The sequence below is a fragment of the Moschus berezovskii genome, chromosome 7, assembly GCF_049115385.1.
Source record: "Moschus berezovskii isolate FMDL1 chromosome 7, NW_MosBer_1.0, whole genome shotgun sequence".
NCBI classification, from domain to species: domain Eukaryota; kingdom Metazoa; phylum Chordata; class Mammalia; order Artiodactyla; family Moschidae; genus Moschus; species Moschus berezovskii.
In genome coordinates, this window is record NC_142466.1 from 90,939,736 (window position 1) to 90,960,739 (window position 21,004).

General features: G+C 36.3%; 1 protein-coding gene and 1 pseudogene across 1 annotated transcript in view; one reads left to right on the plus strand and one right to left on the minus strand.

Annotated features, from left to right (window-relative positions):
- Positions 1-3,459: 3,459 nt before the first annotated feature.
- Positions 3,460-21,004, minus strand: part of ZNF782 (zinc finger protein 782) — a 36,935-nt gene continuing 19,390 nt past the window's right edge. Inside the window, exons 5-6 of the mRNA XM_088838126.1 lie at positions 12,117-12,212; positions 3,460-6,797 (exon numbers count right to left, since the gene is read on the minus strand). Of these exons, the coding sequence (XP_088694252.1) occupies positions 4,924-6,797; positions 12,117-12,212 (1,970 nt within the window). The 3' untranslated portion in view covers positions 3,460-4,923. The remainder of the gene's footprint in view (positions 6,798-12,116; positions 12,213-21,004) is intronic.
- LOC148777401 (NTF2-related export protein 2 pseudogene) lies at positions 13,800-16,327 on the plus strand (annotated as a pseudogene).

Consider the following 21,004-nt stretch of genomic DNA (forward strand, 5'->3'; position numbering starts at 1 on the left):
GTGTGTGTTGCTGGTACTATCTTAAAGTGTGACTTCTGTCTAGAATATTTATACATCTGCTGTGTAACTCCTACCCTGGATGCAAGAACTTGTAACAGAGAACTCAAGTGCCAATATTCCAGTTTAGTTCAGACTTTTATCAGAGAGAAGCTCTGGGGGGAAGGGGATAGATAGTCACAGGTGGTGATTTTACTGCTTTTGTGGAAAAGCAATTTCCTGGGAATTGAACACTTAGAAAACATTTTTGGCTGAGGTACATAGGCCAGTGCACAGGTCTGAAGCTTCCAAAATTTCAGGAATTGTATCATCAGATAAAAAGTAATGCCTCAAGAGTATGAGGAACTCCCACCTATATCAAGGCTGAATCTCCTTTAGGCCTAGGGTATTTTTTATTATTATCAGCTATAATCTTGCTTTAAGCTCTGTTTTTAATAATAGTATAAAATAGATAATGGTTTGTTGTTGTTCAGTTGCTAAGTCAAGTCCGACTCTTTGCTATCCCACGGACTGCAGCACACCACACTTCCCTGTCCTTCACTGTCCCCGAGTTCACTCAAACTCATGTCCACTGAGTTGATGATGCCATCCAACCATCTCATCCTCTGTTGCCCTCTTCTCCTCCTGCCCTCAATCTTTCCCAGCATCAGGGTCTTTTCCAATGAGTCAGCTCTTTATATTAGGAGGCCAAAGTACTGGAGTTGGCATCAGTCCTTCCAAGGAATATTTAAGGTTGATTTCCTTTCAGAGTGACTGGTTTGATCTCTATGCTATCCAAAGAACTCTCAAGAGTCCTCTCCAGCACCACAATGCAAAAGATAATGGTTAGTTATTACTTAATGATCATTTACTCTGTGCCAGGCATTGTTTAAAATGACTGACATTGGTTAACTCAGAGAATGCCCTCAAGAAGCATTGTAGGTAATTACCATCATTATGCACCCCTCACAAATGAGGAAACTGAGGGATGTAAGGGAGAACTGCCTTGCCCAAGGTCACGCTGCCACATGGGAGGGAGAAGGGAATAAATATACAAGTAGAAAAGCCAGTGAGCCATGTGACAAATTCAGAATCTGAGTCCAATAATATGCTGGAGATCCAAAATTCACTTTTATAATCTTCAAAATCAAATATATTGATGTGTAATTTATATAAATATGTGGCTCAGATGGTAAACAATCTGCCTGCAATGCAGGAGACCAAGGTTTGATCTCTGGGTCAGGAAGATCCCCTGGAGGAAAGTATCGCAACCCCTTCCAGTATTCTTAACTGGAGAATTAAATGGACAGAGGAGTCTGGCAGGCTACAGTTCATGGGGTTGCAAAGAGTTGGACACGATTAAGTGACTAACATGAACATGCATTTTTGATGCCTTTTGATGAGTTTTGAAAATTGATACACCTTTGTAAATACCATCACAATCTGTATAGAACTTTCTGTCATATTAAAACATCCCCTTGTTCCCCTACCAAATTAATCTTCACCCCATATCAGGGCAACCAATGGGCTGCTTCCTATCCCTCTAGATTAGACATCTTTCCTAGAATTTTGCATAAATAGAATCATACAGTTCTACTTTCTTGTGCCTCGCTTCCTTTGCTCAGCCTGAACTTATTATTAATGTTGTTACATGTATTGGTGTAGTATTAATAGGTTCTTCATTTTCACTGCTGAGTGGTATTCCATTGTTAGGCAACATCACTGACTATACATTTATCTGCTGATGGACATTTTGGTTCTTTCTAACTTGGGGATAGTATGAATAAAGATTATATGAACATTTTAATACAATTCTTTTTAAAAAATTATTTTATTTCTTACAATAATTTAAGTTTTTCTGGGGGTAAACACCTAGAATTGAAATGGTTGGTTTCAGATAAAGTATCATTACTTTTACAAGGAACTATCAAATGGATTTTTAATGCTATCACATTATAGCATTATAGTTTTAATTTATACTTTCCCTGATGACTAAAGCTTTGGAATCTTTTCTAGTACTTACTGGCTATCTATATATCTTTTGCTGTGAAATACCTGTTTTAATCTTATCCTTTTATCCCAATTTAAACTCAGTTGTTTGTATTATTGGGCTTCCCTGGTGGACTCAGATGATAAACAATCCACCTGCAATGTGGGAGACCTGGGTTCGATCCCTGGGTGGGAAGATCTCTTGGAGAAGAGAATGGCTACCCATCCAGTATTCTGGCCTGGAATTATTGCATTATGAACATGGCATATTGTGAATTTCAATACTTTGACAGATATATCTATTAGAGATATTTTTTCCCAATGTGTGATTTTTTTGTTTTCAAAATAAAATCTTGAAAAGCAAACACTTTAAATTTTAATAAACTCCAGCTTATCTTTTTTGCCTTTATGTCTCACACAATTTTTTGTATTACATCTTGAAAATCTCTCCATGCTTCAAAGCAGTTTCTATGTTTCCCAACAGAAATTTTATACTGTTAGCTATTTTGTTTAGGTTTATAATTTATTTTGAATAAAACTTTAATTATTGTATAAATATCAAGATGCATTTGAAATATATGAATATCCAATTATTTTATCATCATTTCCATATCAAATTACCCAGGAACATATGTCAAAAATCAACTAACAACTCTCAGTTACATTTCAGATCACTAGAGAGCAGGAAAAAGCATTTTTCCTATTCTTAAACAAGAAGATAGCTAGGAAGAGTTTCAATTAACAACTTTTTTAGACTACATCAGATATCTGAAATTATGGGGCAAAAAACTAATCCAAAGTCTGGATAGCTAGGTAGCTGCAGGGAGAAACAAGAACTCAAGCAGTTGTTTAACTGAGACTGAGAATGCCACAAACCATATAAAATTACTGTAAAAAAAGCTAAATAACATGCAAGATCAGATAGGTTAGTTCAGAAGAGAGAGAAATTATAGTAAAATTTAAATGCTGCAAATAAAAAACACAACAAATAAAGAATGCCTTTTAAGGGATGGATTATCAGTATACTTGATATGACTGAGGAAGGATTCAGTGACATTGAAGAGAGGCAGAATACAAACACATTGATATAAATTTGTATGTGTGTAGGCTTCAACACAATATTTGTATTAGTGACCCTGAGATAATACAAAAGTACACAGAAAACAGGGTTTGTCTTTGTTGAAGAAAGCTTAGTAAAAATGGCCTTTCCTATATGCACATGTCAGGAGGCAACAAGAGAAAAGAAATGTGGTATAGGATTCCGAATTTTCAGATACTTCCGGTGAAAGGTTTATTTTTTATTAATATACATGTAGATGATGTATTAATATACATAACTGATCAGAATAGTTACTAAATAAGGGGTACATAATTCTATTACAATGCTGTAGAGTTCTAGGATACATACAAAACAAACGTTTAAGTGGCAGGCACATACAAACTGATGTAGACAACAGAAAACTCAGGAAATATTCACATATATTCAACACTATGTAGTTTATACCATTTATTTCTTATTTTTAAAAATCTTCTTATTCAAGTAAATGTCCATGAACCAATACTGTTGGTTATAGTTATAGTTCATTAAATGTCTTAATATTATACAAGAAACAACAGTTTTGATTAACATAAAGGCTATTATTAACTTTCTCAAACTGATAAATTTTTCCCTCATAACAAACTCTGAGTGATATTAAACTTTGATGACTCGTTAAAAGCTTTGACACATTCACAGCTCAATTATCAGATATTCAATGAGATCTCATTTTTTGGGTAGTGGATTACCTATATATGCAGTAATATTAGATATCTTCTCCTGATACTCACCTGACTGACGAGGAAGAGTTACGGACAAAAGCTATGGTCAGGATTTGCCAGGGGTTTTTCCTGTGTGATATTTCTGATACACTACACTGAGTTCACATGTCCACAGAAATCATATTCATAGGTTTGATGAGTATATGTCAGTATTAAGTATACTCGAACTTGCAGAAACTCAGCAAAGAACAAGTCTATTTCCTCATAGCAAAAGGTCTGTGTACATGCAGGAGAAAAATTCCATTCAATATTTATTCTTTGGCCCTGTTTCTTTCTATTTTGTACTCTTTCATCTTCTATGCATAAGCCTCTTGGTTTTGCTAGGGGTAATATCCACTGCATTCTAACAAGGGACAGGAGAAAACATTAAGAATTTGAGAGATGTATTTAGTAAGACTTGTCATTGACCCCTACATTTCACTATCCAGAGGTTAAAAATATGATTTCAAGTTGGATGTCAGTGGTTGAGAAATTTAAGCTAGGTGTGGCATTAGAAAAAGAGGAAATGGTTATTGGTGAACAATGAATATGTCATTATGTCATATATCATATGACAAATGTCATTATATGTCATATAGTTATTACCCTTGTGTTAGTCAAATTGAGGTCTGACATAGTAGGATTCCCCACATCCATTACCTTGTTTTTTTTGTCTGTTTTAATATACCATAAGGTCTCTACCCTTTATGTTATTTTCTGCTTATTGAAAAAAACTGGTGTTTGACTAACAGTTCTCACACTTACTCCATTCCCAATTTTCTCAGTTTCTCTGATGATGAATGAATTTTGATTTTCTGGGACAAAGTTTTGACATATTCATTACATTCCCAGAGTTCTTCTGCAGTGTGAGTTTTCTAAGGATTGAATGCCTAGAGTATTTCTTGTATTATTTTAGTTTCTTTACTGGATTGAATTCTCTGATCTACAATGAGGACTACACTCAAGATGAAACTGCCCATATAAAATATATTCCAAGAAATTTGCTCATGTTAAGTTCTCTGATGTTGAATGAAGCTAGTATCTTGCATGAGAACTTCCAAGTTTTTATTATATTCATAGGAGTTCTCATATGTGTTTTATTTTGTATTGTGAGATTCTATTTTCAGCTCAGAGTCTTTCCATCTTCATTATATTTATATTTTATTTCCCTGTATGGGCTTTCTGATGTTCTCTAAGGCTTGATTTTTGACTGAAAGTTTTTCCACATTTATCACATTTGTAGGGTTTCTCTCCAGTGTGAGTTCTCTGATGTACTCTGAGGTTTGATTTCTGGCTGAAAGCTTCACCACAGTGATTACAATTATAGGGTTTCTCTCCTGTATGAGTTCTCTGATGTTTTCTTAGGACTGACTTCTCACTGAAAGATTTGGCACACTGATTACATTCATAGGGTTTCTCCCCAGTGTGAATTCTCTGATGTCCTCTAAGATTTGATTTCTGCCTGAAAGTTTTTCCACACTCATCACATTTATAGGGTTTTTCCCCAGTGTGAGTTCTGTGATGTACTCTGAGGTTTGACTTCTGGCTAAATGCTTCCCCACAATGATTACATGTATAGGGTTTTTCCCCTGTGTGAATTCTATGATGTCCTCTGAGTTGTGATTTCTGACCAAATGCTTTCCCACATTGGTTACATTTATAGGGCTTCTCCCCTGTATGAGTTCTATGATGTTTCCTTAGGCCTGACTTCAGTTTGAAAGCCTTCCCACATTCATCACATTTATATGGTCTTTCGCCTGTGTGAGTTCTCCGATGATTTCTTAGGCCTGACATATGGCTGAAAGATTTTCCACATTCATTACATTCAAAGGGTCTCTCCCCTGTGTGAGTTCTTTGATGTACTATGAGGATTGATTTATAGTTGAAAGATTTCCCACATTCATTACATTCAAAAGGTTTCTCTCCTGTGTGAGTTCTCTGATGTATTCTTAGTCCTGACTTTGCACTGAAAGCTTTCTCACATTCTTCGCATTTATAGGGTTTCTCTCCTGTGTGAGTTCTCTCATGTTTTCTTAGACGTGACTTCTCATTGAAAGCTTTCCCACATTGATGACATTCAAAGTGTTTCTCCTCCATGTGACTTTTCTGAGGCTGAATTAGGCATGAAGTTTTAGTGCAGGATTTTCCACATTCATTACACTCATAGGGTTTCAACATTATTTGAGTTTTCTTATGCACATTCCAAGTTGACTGGTAACCCAATGTTTCTGTACATGTGCCATAGTCAAAGGATTGGTCTATTGTGTGAATTCTCTGATGCACTGGGAGGGTTGAATTATGGCTGAAATTCTTTACATATTCAAAGAATTTCACCCCTGTATAAAATTTTTCCTGTTCTTTAATGTGTAATTTTTGGCTGAAAGATTTCCCTTCTATGTCGGTTTTTTGAGTGATCCTACTAAAATTATTTCCGTTTTTAGTACATTCATATTTATTAAATTCATTTTGACTCTTCTCCTCTGGATGACTGCTCTGAGAAACTATCAAGGTTGATTTCTCATGTTGGTTTTCCCCAAATTTATTGAATTTATAAGGTTTCATTTTTGGGTGGGTACTCTTAGACATAACGAGGGCAGTCTTGTCAAGAAAATCTTTTCTACATTCATTATATTCAAAAGCTTGCTGCAAAGTCTGAATTGTTTGATGCTGGATAACTTTGTCTTTATGTCCAAAGGTTTTCACATTTTTACTATAAACAAAAGAATTATCTCCACTATTAGTTCTGTCATCCTTAATACTGAAGAGCCAATTCTCACATACATTAGGCATATAAGTCTTCTTTTTTGAATACTGACAGTGTGGGGCCAGTGAGCTAAGAAGCAAGTAAGTAGACCCTGTAGTGTCAAATTTACAGGGCATTGTTTCTGCAGGAAAAATGTTTATGTCCAGAGCACATGGTTTTCCTGATATTTCTTGTTCCACAGTTAATGATTTGTTGACGAATAAAACTTGCCTCAAACATTTGCCTTGGTTTTCTAGGCTCTCCTCTAAGAATTCATCAGGTTGGGATTCTTCTAAAAATGAGAACATTAAAAATATTTTATGATATTTAACACACTTATGAAATGAGATTTATATACCTATGCCCCATTATGTGTTTGACTCCTTGGTGTCTGGCTCAGTTTCCCAAAAATAAAGTAATTTCAAGTTTATATTCTCTCTTCTTTTGTTGTTAAAAATTATTTACAGTGGAAAAAGAGAGCAATCTAGAAATGAAATTACACGTATCTTTGGTAATTTAAAGCATAATTTTCAAAACTGGAAAAAGAAGAGGATATAAAGGAAAGCAACAATTAAGAAAGGAGAATATATTTAAGAGAGCTGAATCCTGGGACAGAGAAAACAAAGGATTTTGCTCTAAGTAGATGACAAAAAGTATCAATGGAGAATTGCTTTTAGTGACTTTACTGAGATAGGGTTTGCATTAGTGAAGTACACCATTGACTATATTCACAGAGAAACATAGAATAAAATGATAAGAAAACCACTAGTCTATATGTTTCCAACTGGAGCTCCACCCTGGTCTGGGAACTAAGATTCTGCAAGCTACATGGTATGGCAAACAAACAAAAATCATGGCACCAACTTTCTTACGCTGAAAGAAAGAATCAGAAACGTAACTGTATAGGTGGAAATGAGAAAACTGATGAAAGTTAAAATAAGTTTTCTGCCTATGTTGGAGTTACCCCTCTTTCCTGGTTCTAGTGCCTTGGTATTTCATCAGGGTTGTTCAGTAGTGAATCCCTCATAATCATCAAATCTTTACTTTTCTTTTTTTCAATTTGTTCACTTATATCCCCCAAACCAGTCTTGCTCCTGTCCAATCCTTAATTTCCATCTATTTTTCCACATATCTAGTTTTTATTCACTGCAAGATCTTAAGGATTGTGTTCCAAGTTGGCCCTAGAAATCTTATAAGTATCCTTTTTTATATTTATTTACCACAAATTTCCTGTGCATATTTGACTGCTATTGTCCTCTTGCTACCCACACTCCATGAAAAAATGTCATGCCCAGGCTAAAAATATTTGAAGGCTTTGGCTATACTACCTTAGGTACCAACAGATGAAAGATTAAAGTGATGTAATTCAGAGAAAGAAAGTTTCATACTAACTATATGCTCATTATGTGTTCTTGCTACCAATCCTCTTAGCATGAGCATGCATGAATACTCAGTTGTGTTTGCTTTTTCGCAAGCCCATGGACTATAGCCCACCAGGCTCCTCTGTCCATGGAATTTCCCAGGCAAGAATATTGGAGGGTGCCATTTCCTCCTCCAGGGGATCCTCCTGACCCAGGGATTGAACCCACGTCTCCTGTCTAGTACACATTATTTTCTGCTCGAATTCTTGATAGAGTATTAGTCCTCATTAAGTGGTTCATTTCCAACAATAACTTCATATTCACATTCTTTCCCTAAATTATCCTCCATTCTAGCCTTAGAACTATTGAGAACCTAGGTACCCTTCAGGCAGGGCACACTATTTTCCCAAATCTTAACAACAAAAAACAAAGTTTGTAACATCCTTCTTACAAATTTAAGCAACATTTATTTTAAAACTTGAAAGAAGCTGCTACCTGTATATCATTCACTTTATAAAGGGATAAAAGCACCCATATCTGTGACTTTATAGTAAATACCCATCACCAAAATCAAGAGGAATCTTAAAATTGAAGGAAAATTCATAGTTAAATGAGAAGCATTTTCTCTTTCTTGGTTGTACCTAAAATAATAGTTCACCTTTTAATCTATAGAACCATATATATGCTTTATGAAGCTTTGCTCACTTTTCCAAAATAAAACCTTCACTGTGATATTCTTTGCATCCCTCTATAATATAAATTTAGAGGTACATAAAAAGCTCCATGTCTAGAATTTACCTAGAGTTCTTTCACACATAAGGGCTCAGATGCAATAACAACCCATACCTGATGATTCAAAAGTCACAGAAATTTGCACATTTACATTCATGGACAGTGTTTTCTGAGTGAATCAATATGAAATACCTCTCTCCACCTGACTTTGGAATCGGCCTATAATATTATTAAATAATATTTATTATGTGACAAGTGCCCACGCAGGAAGAGTGAAACAGAGACCATTCTTCTTGGGAGACTGTAATCCAGGTGAGGAAAGGAAAACTCTCAGTAACTGTATGCTATCTGGCACAGAATCTCATTTTCTTTAGACACATCCAACACACGGGTTACAAGTTTACAAAAGTAAGAGATCACGTATAGACTAAAATATTCTGAGACTATATGATAGAAGTAGGAATCTGAGCCAAAATTTAAAATGAGTAATAGTACTTTCTTCCCTTTTTCTAGCTGAGGTTAGCTATTTTATTTGCTTTTATTCCAAGAACCACCTTTTGGCTTTATAATTATAATGACTTATAACTATAATTGTTTTATCTTTACTGCATCTTTTGGTTTGCTTAGTTTTCTTTTAAAACTTTATTGCTTTTAAAAATAAGTTAAGTACATGAGGTGAAAATAGTTTCCTCTAAGCATTGCTTCATCTACAGCTCAAAGGGTCAAATAATCATGCTTTTCATTAAAAAAAAATTTCTGCATATTGTACAATTTTAACTTTGAAGAATAGGTTTTTAAAGATATATATATATATATTCATTATTAATTTTAAGATAGAATAATTTAAAATTTTCTCATATTGTCTGCAATTTATAGTGTTATATAACAATGTGTTTGTAGAATTTGCCTAAAATAACTTTGATAAGTTACTTCAGTCATGTCCAACTCTTTGTGACCCTATGGACTGTAGCCCACCAAGCTCCTACGTCCATGGGATTCTCCAGGCAAGAATACTGGAATGGGTTGTCATGCCCTCCTCCAAGGGATCTTACCCACCCAGGGATTGAAACTACCTCTCTTATGTGTCCTGCATTGGCAGGCTGGTTCTTTACCATTAGCGCCACCTGGTGCCACCTTTACATTTTATTAATGTTCAAAGGTCATTTAAAAGGAAGTTTATTCTTTAAGAATAGTTACGTAGTGTGTTTGGAGAAGGAAATGGCAACCCACTCCAGTATTCTAGCCTGGAGAATCCCATGGATAGAGGAGCCTGGTTGGCTAGTCCATGGGATCGCAAAGAGTCGGACACGACTGAGTGACTTCACTCACTCAAGTAGTGTTTGCATAGTTTTGTTTTCAGAACATATTAGATTCATATTTATAAAATATGCTATTTATATTTCTAGATAAGAGGTTGGTAAACTTTTTCTGTGAAAGGCCATAGAGTTAATGATTTAGGCTTTACTGGTTATTCAGTCTCTATTCTAGCTATTCAAGTCTGCCTTGTAGCTTGAATACATAAACAAATGGATATTGCTGTGTTCCAATAAATGTTTCTTTGACAAAACAATCAGTAGGCAGGATTTGGCATGTGGGCCACAGTGTGCCAAGCACTATTCTAGAGTCCTGGAGAAGGAAATGGCAACCCACTCCAGTACTCTTGCCTGGAAAATTCCACGGATGGAGGAGCCTGGTAGGCTACAGTCCATGGGGTCACAAAGAGTCAGACACGACTGAGCGACTTCACTTTCTTTCTTTCTATAGTTCCTTTTGGAGAAGGAAATGGCAACACACTCCAGTGTTCTTGCCTGGAGAATCCCATGGATGGAGGGGTCTGGTGGGCTGCAGTCTATGGGGTTGCAAAGAGTCAGACACGACTGAGCAACTAACACACATACACACATTCTAGAGTCCACAGGCTGTGAAACAAAATTAGAGAGGCATATTAAGGTTGACTACATCTAATGGGTTCCTGTTTCTCCTTATAACTCTTGCAGTTTTTTGTTTTATGAATCTTGATGACAATTTATTTGGTGTACTAATATGTTGAACTTTTCTGTATCCTTTAAAAATTATCTTCTTTAGCATTATCAAAATGTCCTTTTCCACCTGTTTTTGGCCTGAACTGAACTTTGAAATAAATAAACACTGAGTTGCTTTTATGTTTACTGGTTTAATAATTCATGACTGCATTTTCAAACTTCCTTATTTGTAGATGTACTCTTTGATGGGCTTCCCTAGTGGCTCAGTGGTAAAGAATCTGCCTGCCAAGCAGGAGACGCAGATTCGATCCCTAGGTTGGGAAGATCCCTGGGAGAAGGAAATGGCAACCCACTCCAGGATTCTTGCCTGGGAAATCGCATGGACAGAGGAGCCTGGAAGGTTACAGTCCATGGGGTTGTGAAAGAGTCAGACATGACTTAGTGACTAAGCAAGAACAATCTCTTTGATATAATATGATAGCCTTTTCTCTTAATAGGTGTATTTAATCCATTTACATTGAGAGTTGATATGTCAGATATGTTTGTCTTTCTCTGTTTTATGTTGTGTGTTTGCATAGTTTTTGTGGTGAAAATTTTTAACACAGCAGGCCTAGACTGTTACCCTTAGAAAGGCCTGCTTACAAGATGAGCCCTTAACTAGCATTTGGGAACTCAGATTTCAAGATGGTTACCAAGATTCCCAGAATTGCTAAGAGGGGCTCAATGTGCTTAAACTGTTTGTTCAAACAATATATTTATGCTGAATAATTAGCTTCTATCTGAAAGCCTAGAATTTTGATACATGGGTGCCTACAGTAAAAACTCTGGGTACCTCATTGCAAATGAACTTTCCAGGCAGATATTTCACACGAGTTGTCATAACTGGTTTTCTACTGACTTTGCCCCATATACCTGTTCTCTCTGCTGATTTTGCTCTGCATGATTTCACGGTATAAATCTTAGTTATGAGTATGCCTATGTGCTGAGTCCTCCAGGTGAATTAATAAACCTGATGATGATTCTGAGGACCTTGATGCAGTATTTATAAGAAACTTCTCTAGTAACAGGTCTGTTTTCTTTGGTCTGTCAAATGTAAATAACTTTTAACAATTAGGAAGGTTGCACTTTGCTCTAGTCTTTATCCTTTCTAACTATACTATATAATTCCTTAATCATCTATTAATTTAGATTATATCTAGTAATTTATTATATAATGATAAAATTATTTCTCTCTTCTGATCTGTTACTCCAAATTTCAGTTTTTTATTAACTTTTCTTAGTTTTTATCTTTTTACTGTTAAATATGCATCCATTACTTAATTTTTCAGTTTCAAAGGGTATACTTAGCTCCCATCTTTTAAAGATGAGGATATCAACATGCTTACATCCCATTCCTTTTTTTTTAGCTGTCCCCTTCTCACACTATTAGATTTATTATTTCTAAAATTTCAAATGTAATAGGAGAGTGCTGAAAAACATTTCAAACTGCTTACTTCTATCGAGGTGGATGCCTTCTGCCAGTATTCAATAACTCACCTGGGGAACTTCTGTTTATAAATTCTTTCTCTAGTAACCATGGATCTTCTCCTTGTTCCAACATGAAGATCAGTTCTGGCTTTGTAAAGCAGTACCCTGTAAATGGGAAATACTTTAGCACTTGAGTTAGCTGCATAGGTTTCATTGTTTCTGAATGTGAAGAAAGGTACAGCTTCAGAAATGGCACATTGAGGGTGCTTGCTAAAATTTTTTTTTGGTGGAGGGAATGACAGCAAAAACCAATTTCTTATGAAGGATCACTCTTCTTAAACCTGTAAGTCACAAGCCTAAATAACATTAAGTTCTAAAATTGTCAATGTCTGTTCTTTAAACAAGATTTCATAAGGACTGACTCTATATCTGGCCGTAATGGAGTAAAAGAACCAATTTACCTCTCCATGAGGGCTTCTCAGGTGGTGCTAGTGGTAAAGAACCTGCCTGCTAATGTAGGCAACGCGGGTTACATCCCAAGGTGGGCATGGTAATCCACTCTACTATTCTTGCCTGGAGAATCCCACGGACTGAAGAGGCTGGTGGGCTACAGTCCATGGGATCACAGAGTTGGACATGACTGAAGTGACCACACACACACACACCCCTCCATATCAGACATCTAAGCAAACCATACAAATTATATGAAATGGGTTTTAGACTTTAGAAAATAGGCAGTACAGACAGTGATACTTGAGAACAGAGAAACAAATGAGGTGAGCCCTGTGATTACCACAGTTTATTGCTTAGAGTTGTCAACCCTAAACAAAAAGAGACCACCAAAACAGAGCCTAGCAGACTCACTAAGTTAAGGCAATAGAATTGGACTTCAAGAAAGTCATGACAAATAGGATTTGTAAGATAAAATACAAGAGAAGAAAGATATAGAGTCTTTGTCTGATCTGCAGGAGGGTCTCCTGAGTACTAACTTTTGAAAATGTAAGGAAAACACTTGAGGTTGGGGGAAAACCAGTGAAAAAGAGTAGGGTGAAATATGACCAAAGCACACAGAGAGGTATAAAACCCATGGCCAAGTGGATAAAATAACCAGAAGGGCATTTATTGCCTTGGTAGAGGAGCCAAATGAGTCTGAGAGTAAAATGAGTTCTGAATCCAATACAACAAAACTTAAAGCAAACCTTAAAAGGATTAAAGTAATTCCAAGTAATTTAAATTCATTCCAGGAAAGGGCCCAGAAGATTTCAGACAATACAGCAAAACTATCACTTAACAACATAAAATCTGTAACATCTAGCCCTCAATAAAAAATTACTTGATATGAATAAAAGGGATATATTATTGTAATCAAGATGAAAAATGAATCAGTAAGCCATAGAGTAAGAAACGACACATAAAATGAATAATCAAGGCCATTAAAACAGTAAGAATATTCCATATGTTCAAGAATATGATAACAGAAAGAAAATTCATTAAAAAAATTTCCTACCTGGAATTCTCAGTATGAAAAATATCTGAAATGAGTAAACAAATCAACCAAACAAGAAACAAACAAAAAAAAATGGATAAGATTAATAAAAGTATATATATATATACACCACATATGGAAGGTTAAATGACATAAGGCACAATGGATAACTTTAAGGTTAAAAACTATGAAAGAAGAAACCCACAGTGAATAGACTAGAAAATAATAAACGGTTATCTCTGACCTGTGGGATAAAGTTGTCTAATATGGGTAACTAGCATTTCAGAAGGAACAGAGAGAATGGAAAAAGCAGTAATGGGCAAAAGTTATATTTCTGAAAGTGAAGTGAAAGTGAAAGTCACTCAGTTGTGTCTGACTCTTTGCAACCCCATGGACTATACAGTCCATGGAATTCTCTAGGCTAGAATACTGAAGTGGGTAGCCTTTCCCTTCTCCAAGGGATCTTCCCAACCCAGGGATTGAACCAAGGTCTTCCGCATTAAAGGCAGATTCTTTACCAGCTAAGCCACAAGGGAAACCCAAGAAGTGTATAAATCCATGGACCTAAAAAGCTAAATGAATGCCAAGGAGAAGAAACATGAAGAAAACCACACCAAGATACATTATAATTAAACTGCTAAAGTCACAGATAGAAAGAAAATGTTGAATGGATAGAAAAAGACATAATATGTATGGAGAAAGAAAAAAGAATGGATGCCTACTTTTTGTCAGAAATTATACGTCAGAAGACAATGAAGTAGCAATTTTAAAGTACTGAAAGAAAAAAGCCCACCTAGAATTTTATACTTGACTAATATAAGCCATTTTCAAACAAATAAAAATTGAAAGACTTTATCACCAACTGACATATATTACAGGAAAGTTAATTCTCTGAAAGAAATTCTTCAGTTAGAAGAAAAATGAGATCAGGTGGAAATTTGGATTAATATATAGAAAAAAAGAGCACCATAATCTCGACACAAGTGGATAAAAATAAAATAAATTTTTATCATTTTCAGAACTCTTAAAAATAGTAAATTGTGTTTTAAAACAACAATAACATACTGTAGGAGATGGGAAATAGTGAGAGTTAGGAATATTGGGGATTTTAAATTTATGTAGATCAGGCATGCAGAGTTGCTGAGAAATTTACCAATATTTATTATGAGTTCAGTTCAGTTCAGTTGCTCAGTTGTATCCAACTCTGTGACCCCATGGACTGCAGCACGCCAGGCTTCCCCGTCCATCACCAACACCCGGAGCTTGCTCAAACTCATGTCCATTGAGTTGGTGATGCCATCCAGCCATCTCATCCTCTGTCGTCCCCTTCTCCTCCCGCCTTCAATCCTTCCCAGCACAAGGGTCTTTTCCAATAAGTCAGTTCTTAGCATCAGGTGGCCAAAGTATTGGAGCTTCTGCTTCAGCATCAGTCCTTCCAATGAATATTCAGGACTGATTTCCTTTAGGGTTGATTGGTTTGATCTCCTTGCAGTCCAAGGGACTCTCAAGTCTTCTCCAACACCACAGTTCAACAGCATCAATTCTTCAGCACTCAGCTTTCTTTATAGTCCAACTCTCACATCCATACATGACTACTGGAAAAACCATAGCTTTGACTAGATGGACCTTTGTTACCAACAGTAATGTCTCTGCTTTTTAATATGCTGTCTAGGTTGGTCATAGCTTTTCTTCCAAGGAGCAAGTGTCTTTTAATTTCATGGCTTCAGTCACCATCTGCAGTGATTTTGGAGTCCCCCAAAATAAAGTCTCTCACTGTTTCCATTGTTTCCCCATCTATTTGCCATGAAGTGATGGGACTGGGTGCCATGATCTTTGTTTTCTGAATGTTGAGTTTTAAGTCTTTTTCACTCTGCTCTTTCACTTTCATCAAGAGGCCCTTTAGTTCTTCTTCGCTTTCTGCCATAGGGGTGGTGTCATCTGCATATCTGAGATTACTGATATTTCTTCTGGCAATCTTGATTCCAGCTTGTGCTTCATCCAGCCCAACATTTTGCATGATGTATTCTGCATATAAGTTAAATAAGCAGGGTGACAATATACAGCCTTGATGAAGTCCTTTTCCGATTTGGAACCAGTCTGTTTTTCCATGTCCAGTTCTAACTGTTGCTTCTTGACCTGCATACAGATTTCTCAGGAGTCAGGTAAGGTTGTCTGGTATTCCCATCTCTTGAAGAATTTTTCACAGTTTGCTGTGACCTACACAGTTAGAGGCTTAGTCAATAAAGCAGATGTTTTTCTCGTACTCCTTTCCTTTTTCAATGATCCAACGAATGTTGACAATTTGATCTCTGGTTCCTCTGCCTTTTCTAAACCCAGCTTGAACATATGGAAGTTCACGGTTCACATACTGTTGAATCCTGGCTTGGAGAATTTTGAGCATTACTTTGCTAGCATGTGAGATGACGGCAGCTGTGTGGTAGTTCATTTATCATAAAACAGTGGGCAAAAGAAGATAGGCACTAACCAGGCTGAATCTGGACGAGGCCATTTTGATATGGAATGGAAACGTTATAGGACGGGAAGCCCTAATTTCTTTAGAGATGTTGCCTTCTAGTGAGTCCCAGGCCAATCTGTTAAATTGATGGCCAGTTTGTGAGCAAGCTACTCAGGCCTAGCCTACAGTTCCTTCTGTGACTAGTAGAACTGTGAAGTTTGATGGAAACATCCCGACTTCAAACAGAACTTCCTGCTGACTGTTCAGTCTACTCCTGACAATGCCATGTGGAAGACTACAAGTGACTGCTTCTGTTTTCAAGACTGGACTAGTAGTTAAAGGGGGCAAAATTCATACTCTTTTGGTCCATTAGTTCCAGCAACAGAAATTTATGTGAATTAGTTCATTTCATTGGGGAAGCACTAAAAACTAGTATGTGCTGAAACTAAATCTATTTAATTTTTTTTATTCCTAGAAGAACCTTTTCTAGCAGCTGCCAGTTTGAATCACTGCCCTTAAGAGATTTAATGCTAGTTTTCTATATGTCTTATACATGTTTCACTAATGACATTCTTACAGTAACATGAAACCCATGATGTCTGTACTACTCATTGTGAGCCTGGCATATTGCAATAATGAAATCCTTTTATAGTATTATCTATGGATATCAGCACAATGTAGCTCTCTGGGAGGAAGTGGAGTATTTTTTGTTATTAGGTTAATTTTGTAATATAACATGTACCTATTTTTGGTAAATACTGGTAATGCAGTTTTAATATGTCTTTTTCAAACTACTTCAATGAACACATTACTAATTTAGGTTTACATAACGACTCTGACATACTAGAATCACATGGAGAGACGTTCAGTAGCCTTTTTATGTTAAGAAATGTTTTTTTTTTTAACTGTTGGCATGATTTTTCTTATGAATTAATATACTAGAGAGGTGTAAAATGTTTTGCAGTGGTACCTGAGTATTGGATACATTCAGTGGCTTAAAAGCAAAACTTCTTAAAAACACTTTTCTTGGTATCTCCAGGTCTATAACTTTAGACAGTGAATTGTAGTAGCATTACTACCTTTAAGGGAAGAATGAGGAATGAAAAACGTAGAGATCTGAGGTTGGTCAAAAGTAAGGAGGAATGGTCAAATGGTACACTTTTGGTACTTGTTTTCTACCTCCTAAATATGTAACCTAATTTTAGGATTTAGGTCATTAAACTAATAAAGTATACTTACCAAATGATCATGAATGTCACTTTTGTTCCAAGAATTATCCTCAAAGGTTTTTCCAATTCACCTCAAAATTGTCATAATTAAATGTATTAATTTATTCAACAACTTATGGGGGTAAAATGTCAGCAGTAAGCCTGACCCTGCAGCAGGGTCTGAAAGGCAAGTTGGAAACAAAACCATCCTTCTCTCTTTGGGAGTCTTAACTGCTAAGCCTTCCACATGAACTTCAGACCAGAAGTCTCTTGAGAGTCACTCAGTCATGTGCAACCCCATGAACTGCAGCCCACCAGGCTCCGATGGCCATGGAGTTCTGCAGGAATGAATATGGGAGTGGGCAGCCATCCCCTTCTTCAAAAGTCTCTTCAGTTCAGTCGCTCAGTCGTGTCCGACTCTTTGCGACCCCACGAACGGCAGCATGCCAGGCCTCCCTCTCCATCACCAACTCCCAGAGTCCACCCAAACCCATGTCCATTGAGTCAGTGATGCCATCCAACCATCTCATCCTCTGTCGTCCCCTTCTCCTTCTGCCCTCAATCTTTCCCAGCATCAGGGTCTTTTCAAATGAGTCAGCTCTTTGCATCAGGTGGCCAAAGTATTGGAATTTCAGCTTCAACATCAGTCCTTCCAATGAACACCCGGGACTGATCTCCTTTAGGATGGACTGGTTGGATCTCCTTGCTGTCCAAGGGATTCTCAAGAGTCTTCTCCAACACCCCTGTTCAAAGGCATCAATTCTTCGGCACTCAGCTTTCTTTATAGTCCAACTCTCACATCCATACATGACCACTGGAGAAACCATAGTCTTGACTAGACAGACCTTTGTTGACAAAGTAATGTCTCTGCTTTTTAATATGCTGTCCAGGTTGGTCATAACTTTCCTTCCAAGGAGTAAGCGTCTTTTAATTTCATGGCTGCAGTCAGTATCCGCAGTGATTTTGGAGCCCAAAAAAATAAAGTCTGACACTGTTTCCACTGTTTCCCCATCCATTTGCCATGAAGTGATGGGACCAGATGCCATGATCTTAGTTTTCTGAATGTTGAGCTTTAAGCCAACTTTTTCACTCTCCTCTTTCACTTTCATCAAGAGGCTTTTGAGTTCCTCTTCACTTTCTGCCCTAAGGGTGGTGTCATCTGCATATCTGAGGTTATTGATATTTCTCCCGGCAATCTTGATTCCAGCTTGTGCTTCTTCCAGCCCAGCGTTCCTCATGATGTACTCTGCATATGAGTTAAATAAGCAGGGTGACAATATACAGCCTTGACATACTCCTTTTCCTGTTTGGAACCAGTCTGTTGTTCCATGTCCAGTTTGAACTGTTGCTTCCTGACCTGCATACAGGTTTCTCCAGAGGCAGGTCAGTGGGCTGGTATTCCCATCTCTTTCAGAACTTTCCACAGTTTATTGTGATCCACACAGTCAAAGGCTTTGGCATAGCCAATAAAGCAGAAATAGATGTTTTTCTGGAACTCTCTTGCTTTCTCCATGATCCAGCGGATGTTGGCAATTTATCTCTGGTGCCTCTGCCTTTTCTAAAACCAGCTTGAACATCTGGAAGTTCATGGTTCACGAATTGCTGAAGCCTGGCTTGGAGAATTTTGAGCATGACTTTACTAGCGTGTGAGATGAACACAATTGTGTGGTAGTTTGAGCCTTCTTTGGCTTACCCACCCACAAATGACTGATTTGTTCCCTGTGTTTACACTGTCAACTGCATGATCTTTTTTACTACTTAAGTTAAAATTATTTATATTTTGGAGATTGACCCTTTGTCAGTTGTTTTGTTTGCAAATATTTTCCCCCATTCTGAGGGTTGTCTTTATGTCTTGTTTGTAGTTTCCTTTGTTCTGCAAAAGCTTTTAACTAGGTCCCACTTGTTTTATTTTCATTACCTTGGGAGGTGCGTCAAAATACATCTTGTTCTGATTTATGTCAAGTAGGTAAGTAAGTGTTAGTCGCTCAGTTGTGCCTGACTCTTTGTGACCCCATGGATTGCAGTCCACCAGGCTCCTCTGTCCATGAGATTTTCCAGGCAAGGATACTGGAGTGGGTTGCCATTTCCTTCAAGGAGTGTTCTTATGTTTTCCTCTAAGAGTTTTATAGGGTCCTTACATTTAGGTCCTTAATCCATTCTGAGTTTATTTTTGTATATGGTGTTAGGGAATGTTCTAATTTCATTCTTTTACATGTAACTGTCCAGTCTTCCCAGTACCACTTATTGAAGAGACTGCTTTTTTGCCATTGTATAGTCTTACCTCATTTGTCATAGATTAGGTGACCACAAGTACATGGGTTTATCTCTGGGCTTTCTATCCTGTTCCATTTATCTATATTTGTTTTTGTGTCAGTACCAAATTGTCTTTTTTCCTCTTAAAATGAAACAAAGATGAGTATTTTATTCAAAAAAGATACAACTCACAAAGAAGATAGACATCATAAACCGTTAGACACCTAACAACCAAGAAACAAAGATACATAAAGCAAAAATAAGAAATATAAGGGAAAACAAAAAAATATATAATCATAGTAAGACATAATAACATTTCTCTGACAATATTTTATCAAGTGCAGAAAAAATAAGAATAGGAGCATCTTGAATGAGGTCATTAATAATTTAAATATTATAAACAGATTTCTATTTATAGTACTCATATCCTATACAAATATATTTAAAATTTTGTGTCTCATACATTGTTATTAGATGTCCATAGGACATTTAGAAAAACTGGCAAAAAAGATAAACATTACTAAATTTCAAACAGTAGAATTCTTTTCTTTGTGATTCAGTTATACATATACGCATATATTATTTTTAAAATTATTATCCATTATAGGCTATTATAAGATATTGACTATAGTTTCCTGTGCTATACAGTAAACTTTTGTTGCCTGTTGCATATCTATTTATGTAAGTTAGAAATCTAACATTCTATTTATACTAAGTCAAACAAGTACAATAAAAATGCCATAAATTTTTTAGTTAGGCAAAAATTCATAAGTTTTCTAAAATATATATATTATACATATTATTTACAGGGAGGCCTGGCGTGCTGTGATTCATGGGGTCGCAGAGAGTCAGACACGACTGAGCGACTGAACTGAACTGAACTGATACAAGAGCGTTTCTACTATGCTTGATAAAGGCTTGAGAAAGAACATAAAAAAAAAAAAAAAGAAGAGATGGAGAAACTGGAAACATAAATGAAATGGGAGCACTAAATATGAAATAGAAAAAGTGAAATAAACTAGATAAAAGTAAAAGATCTTCATACAGTCCAATAGTCTTTAAACATGGCTACTCATTAGAAACATATCTGGAGCTCTGGTGAGAAAAAAAAAAAAGCAAAACCTGGGCATTTGTATTTTTCAAAAAATTCCAAGATAATTCTGATAAGCATCTGAATTTTAAAAAGTGATTACAAGTTTTTCTATTAAATGGGAGTTTTGGTGATATAGAATTCTATCATTTTTCTGTTGACCAATGACGATATAATGGTATTGTTACAATTACATAATCACAATAGAGAAAGATGTTTATCAGTTTTCACAATCAATAGACAAAAAGAGAATTACAGTTGCAAGTCATAATGGGAACAATTAACCTAACAATATAAAATAATTACATACAATCTGGGGGGATCAAGTAGAGTGAAGCGGTAAGCGGAACTGCATACATGCACAGGTTTTCATCTGTTCAGTCAGTCTATATATCTTTTGGTTGGTGCACTTAATCCATTTACATTTAAGGTAATTATTGATATGTATGATCCAAACCAGGCTTC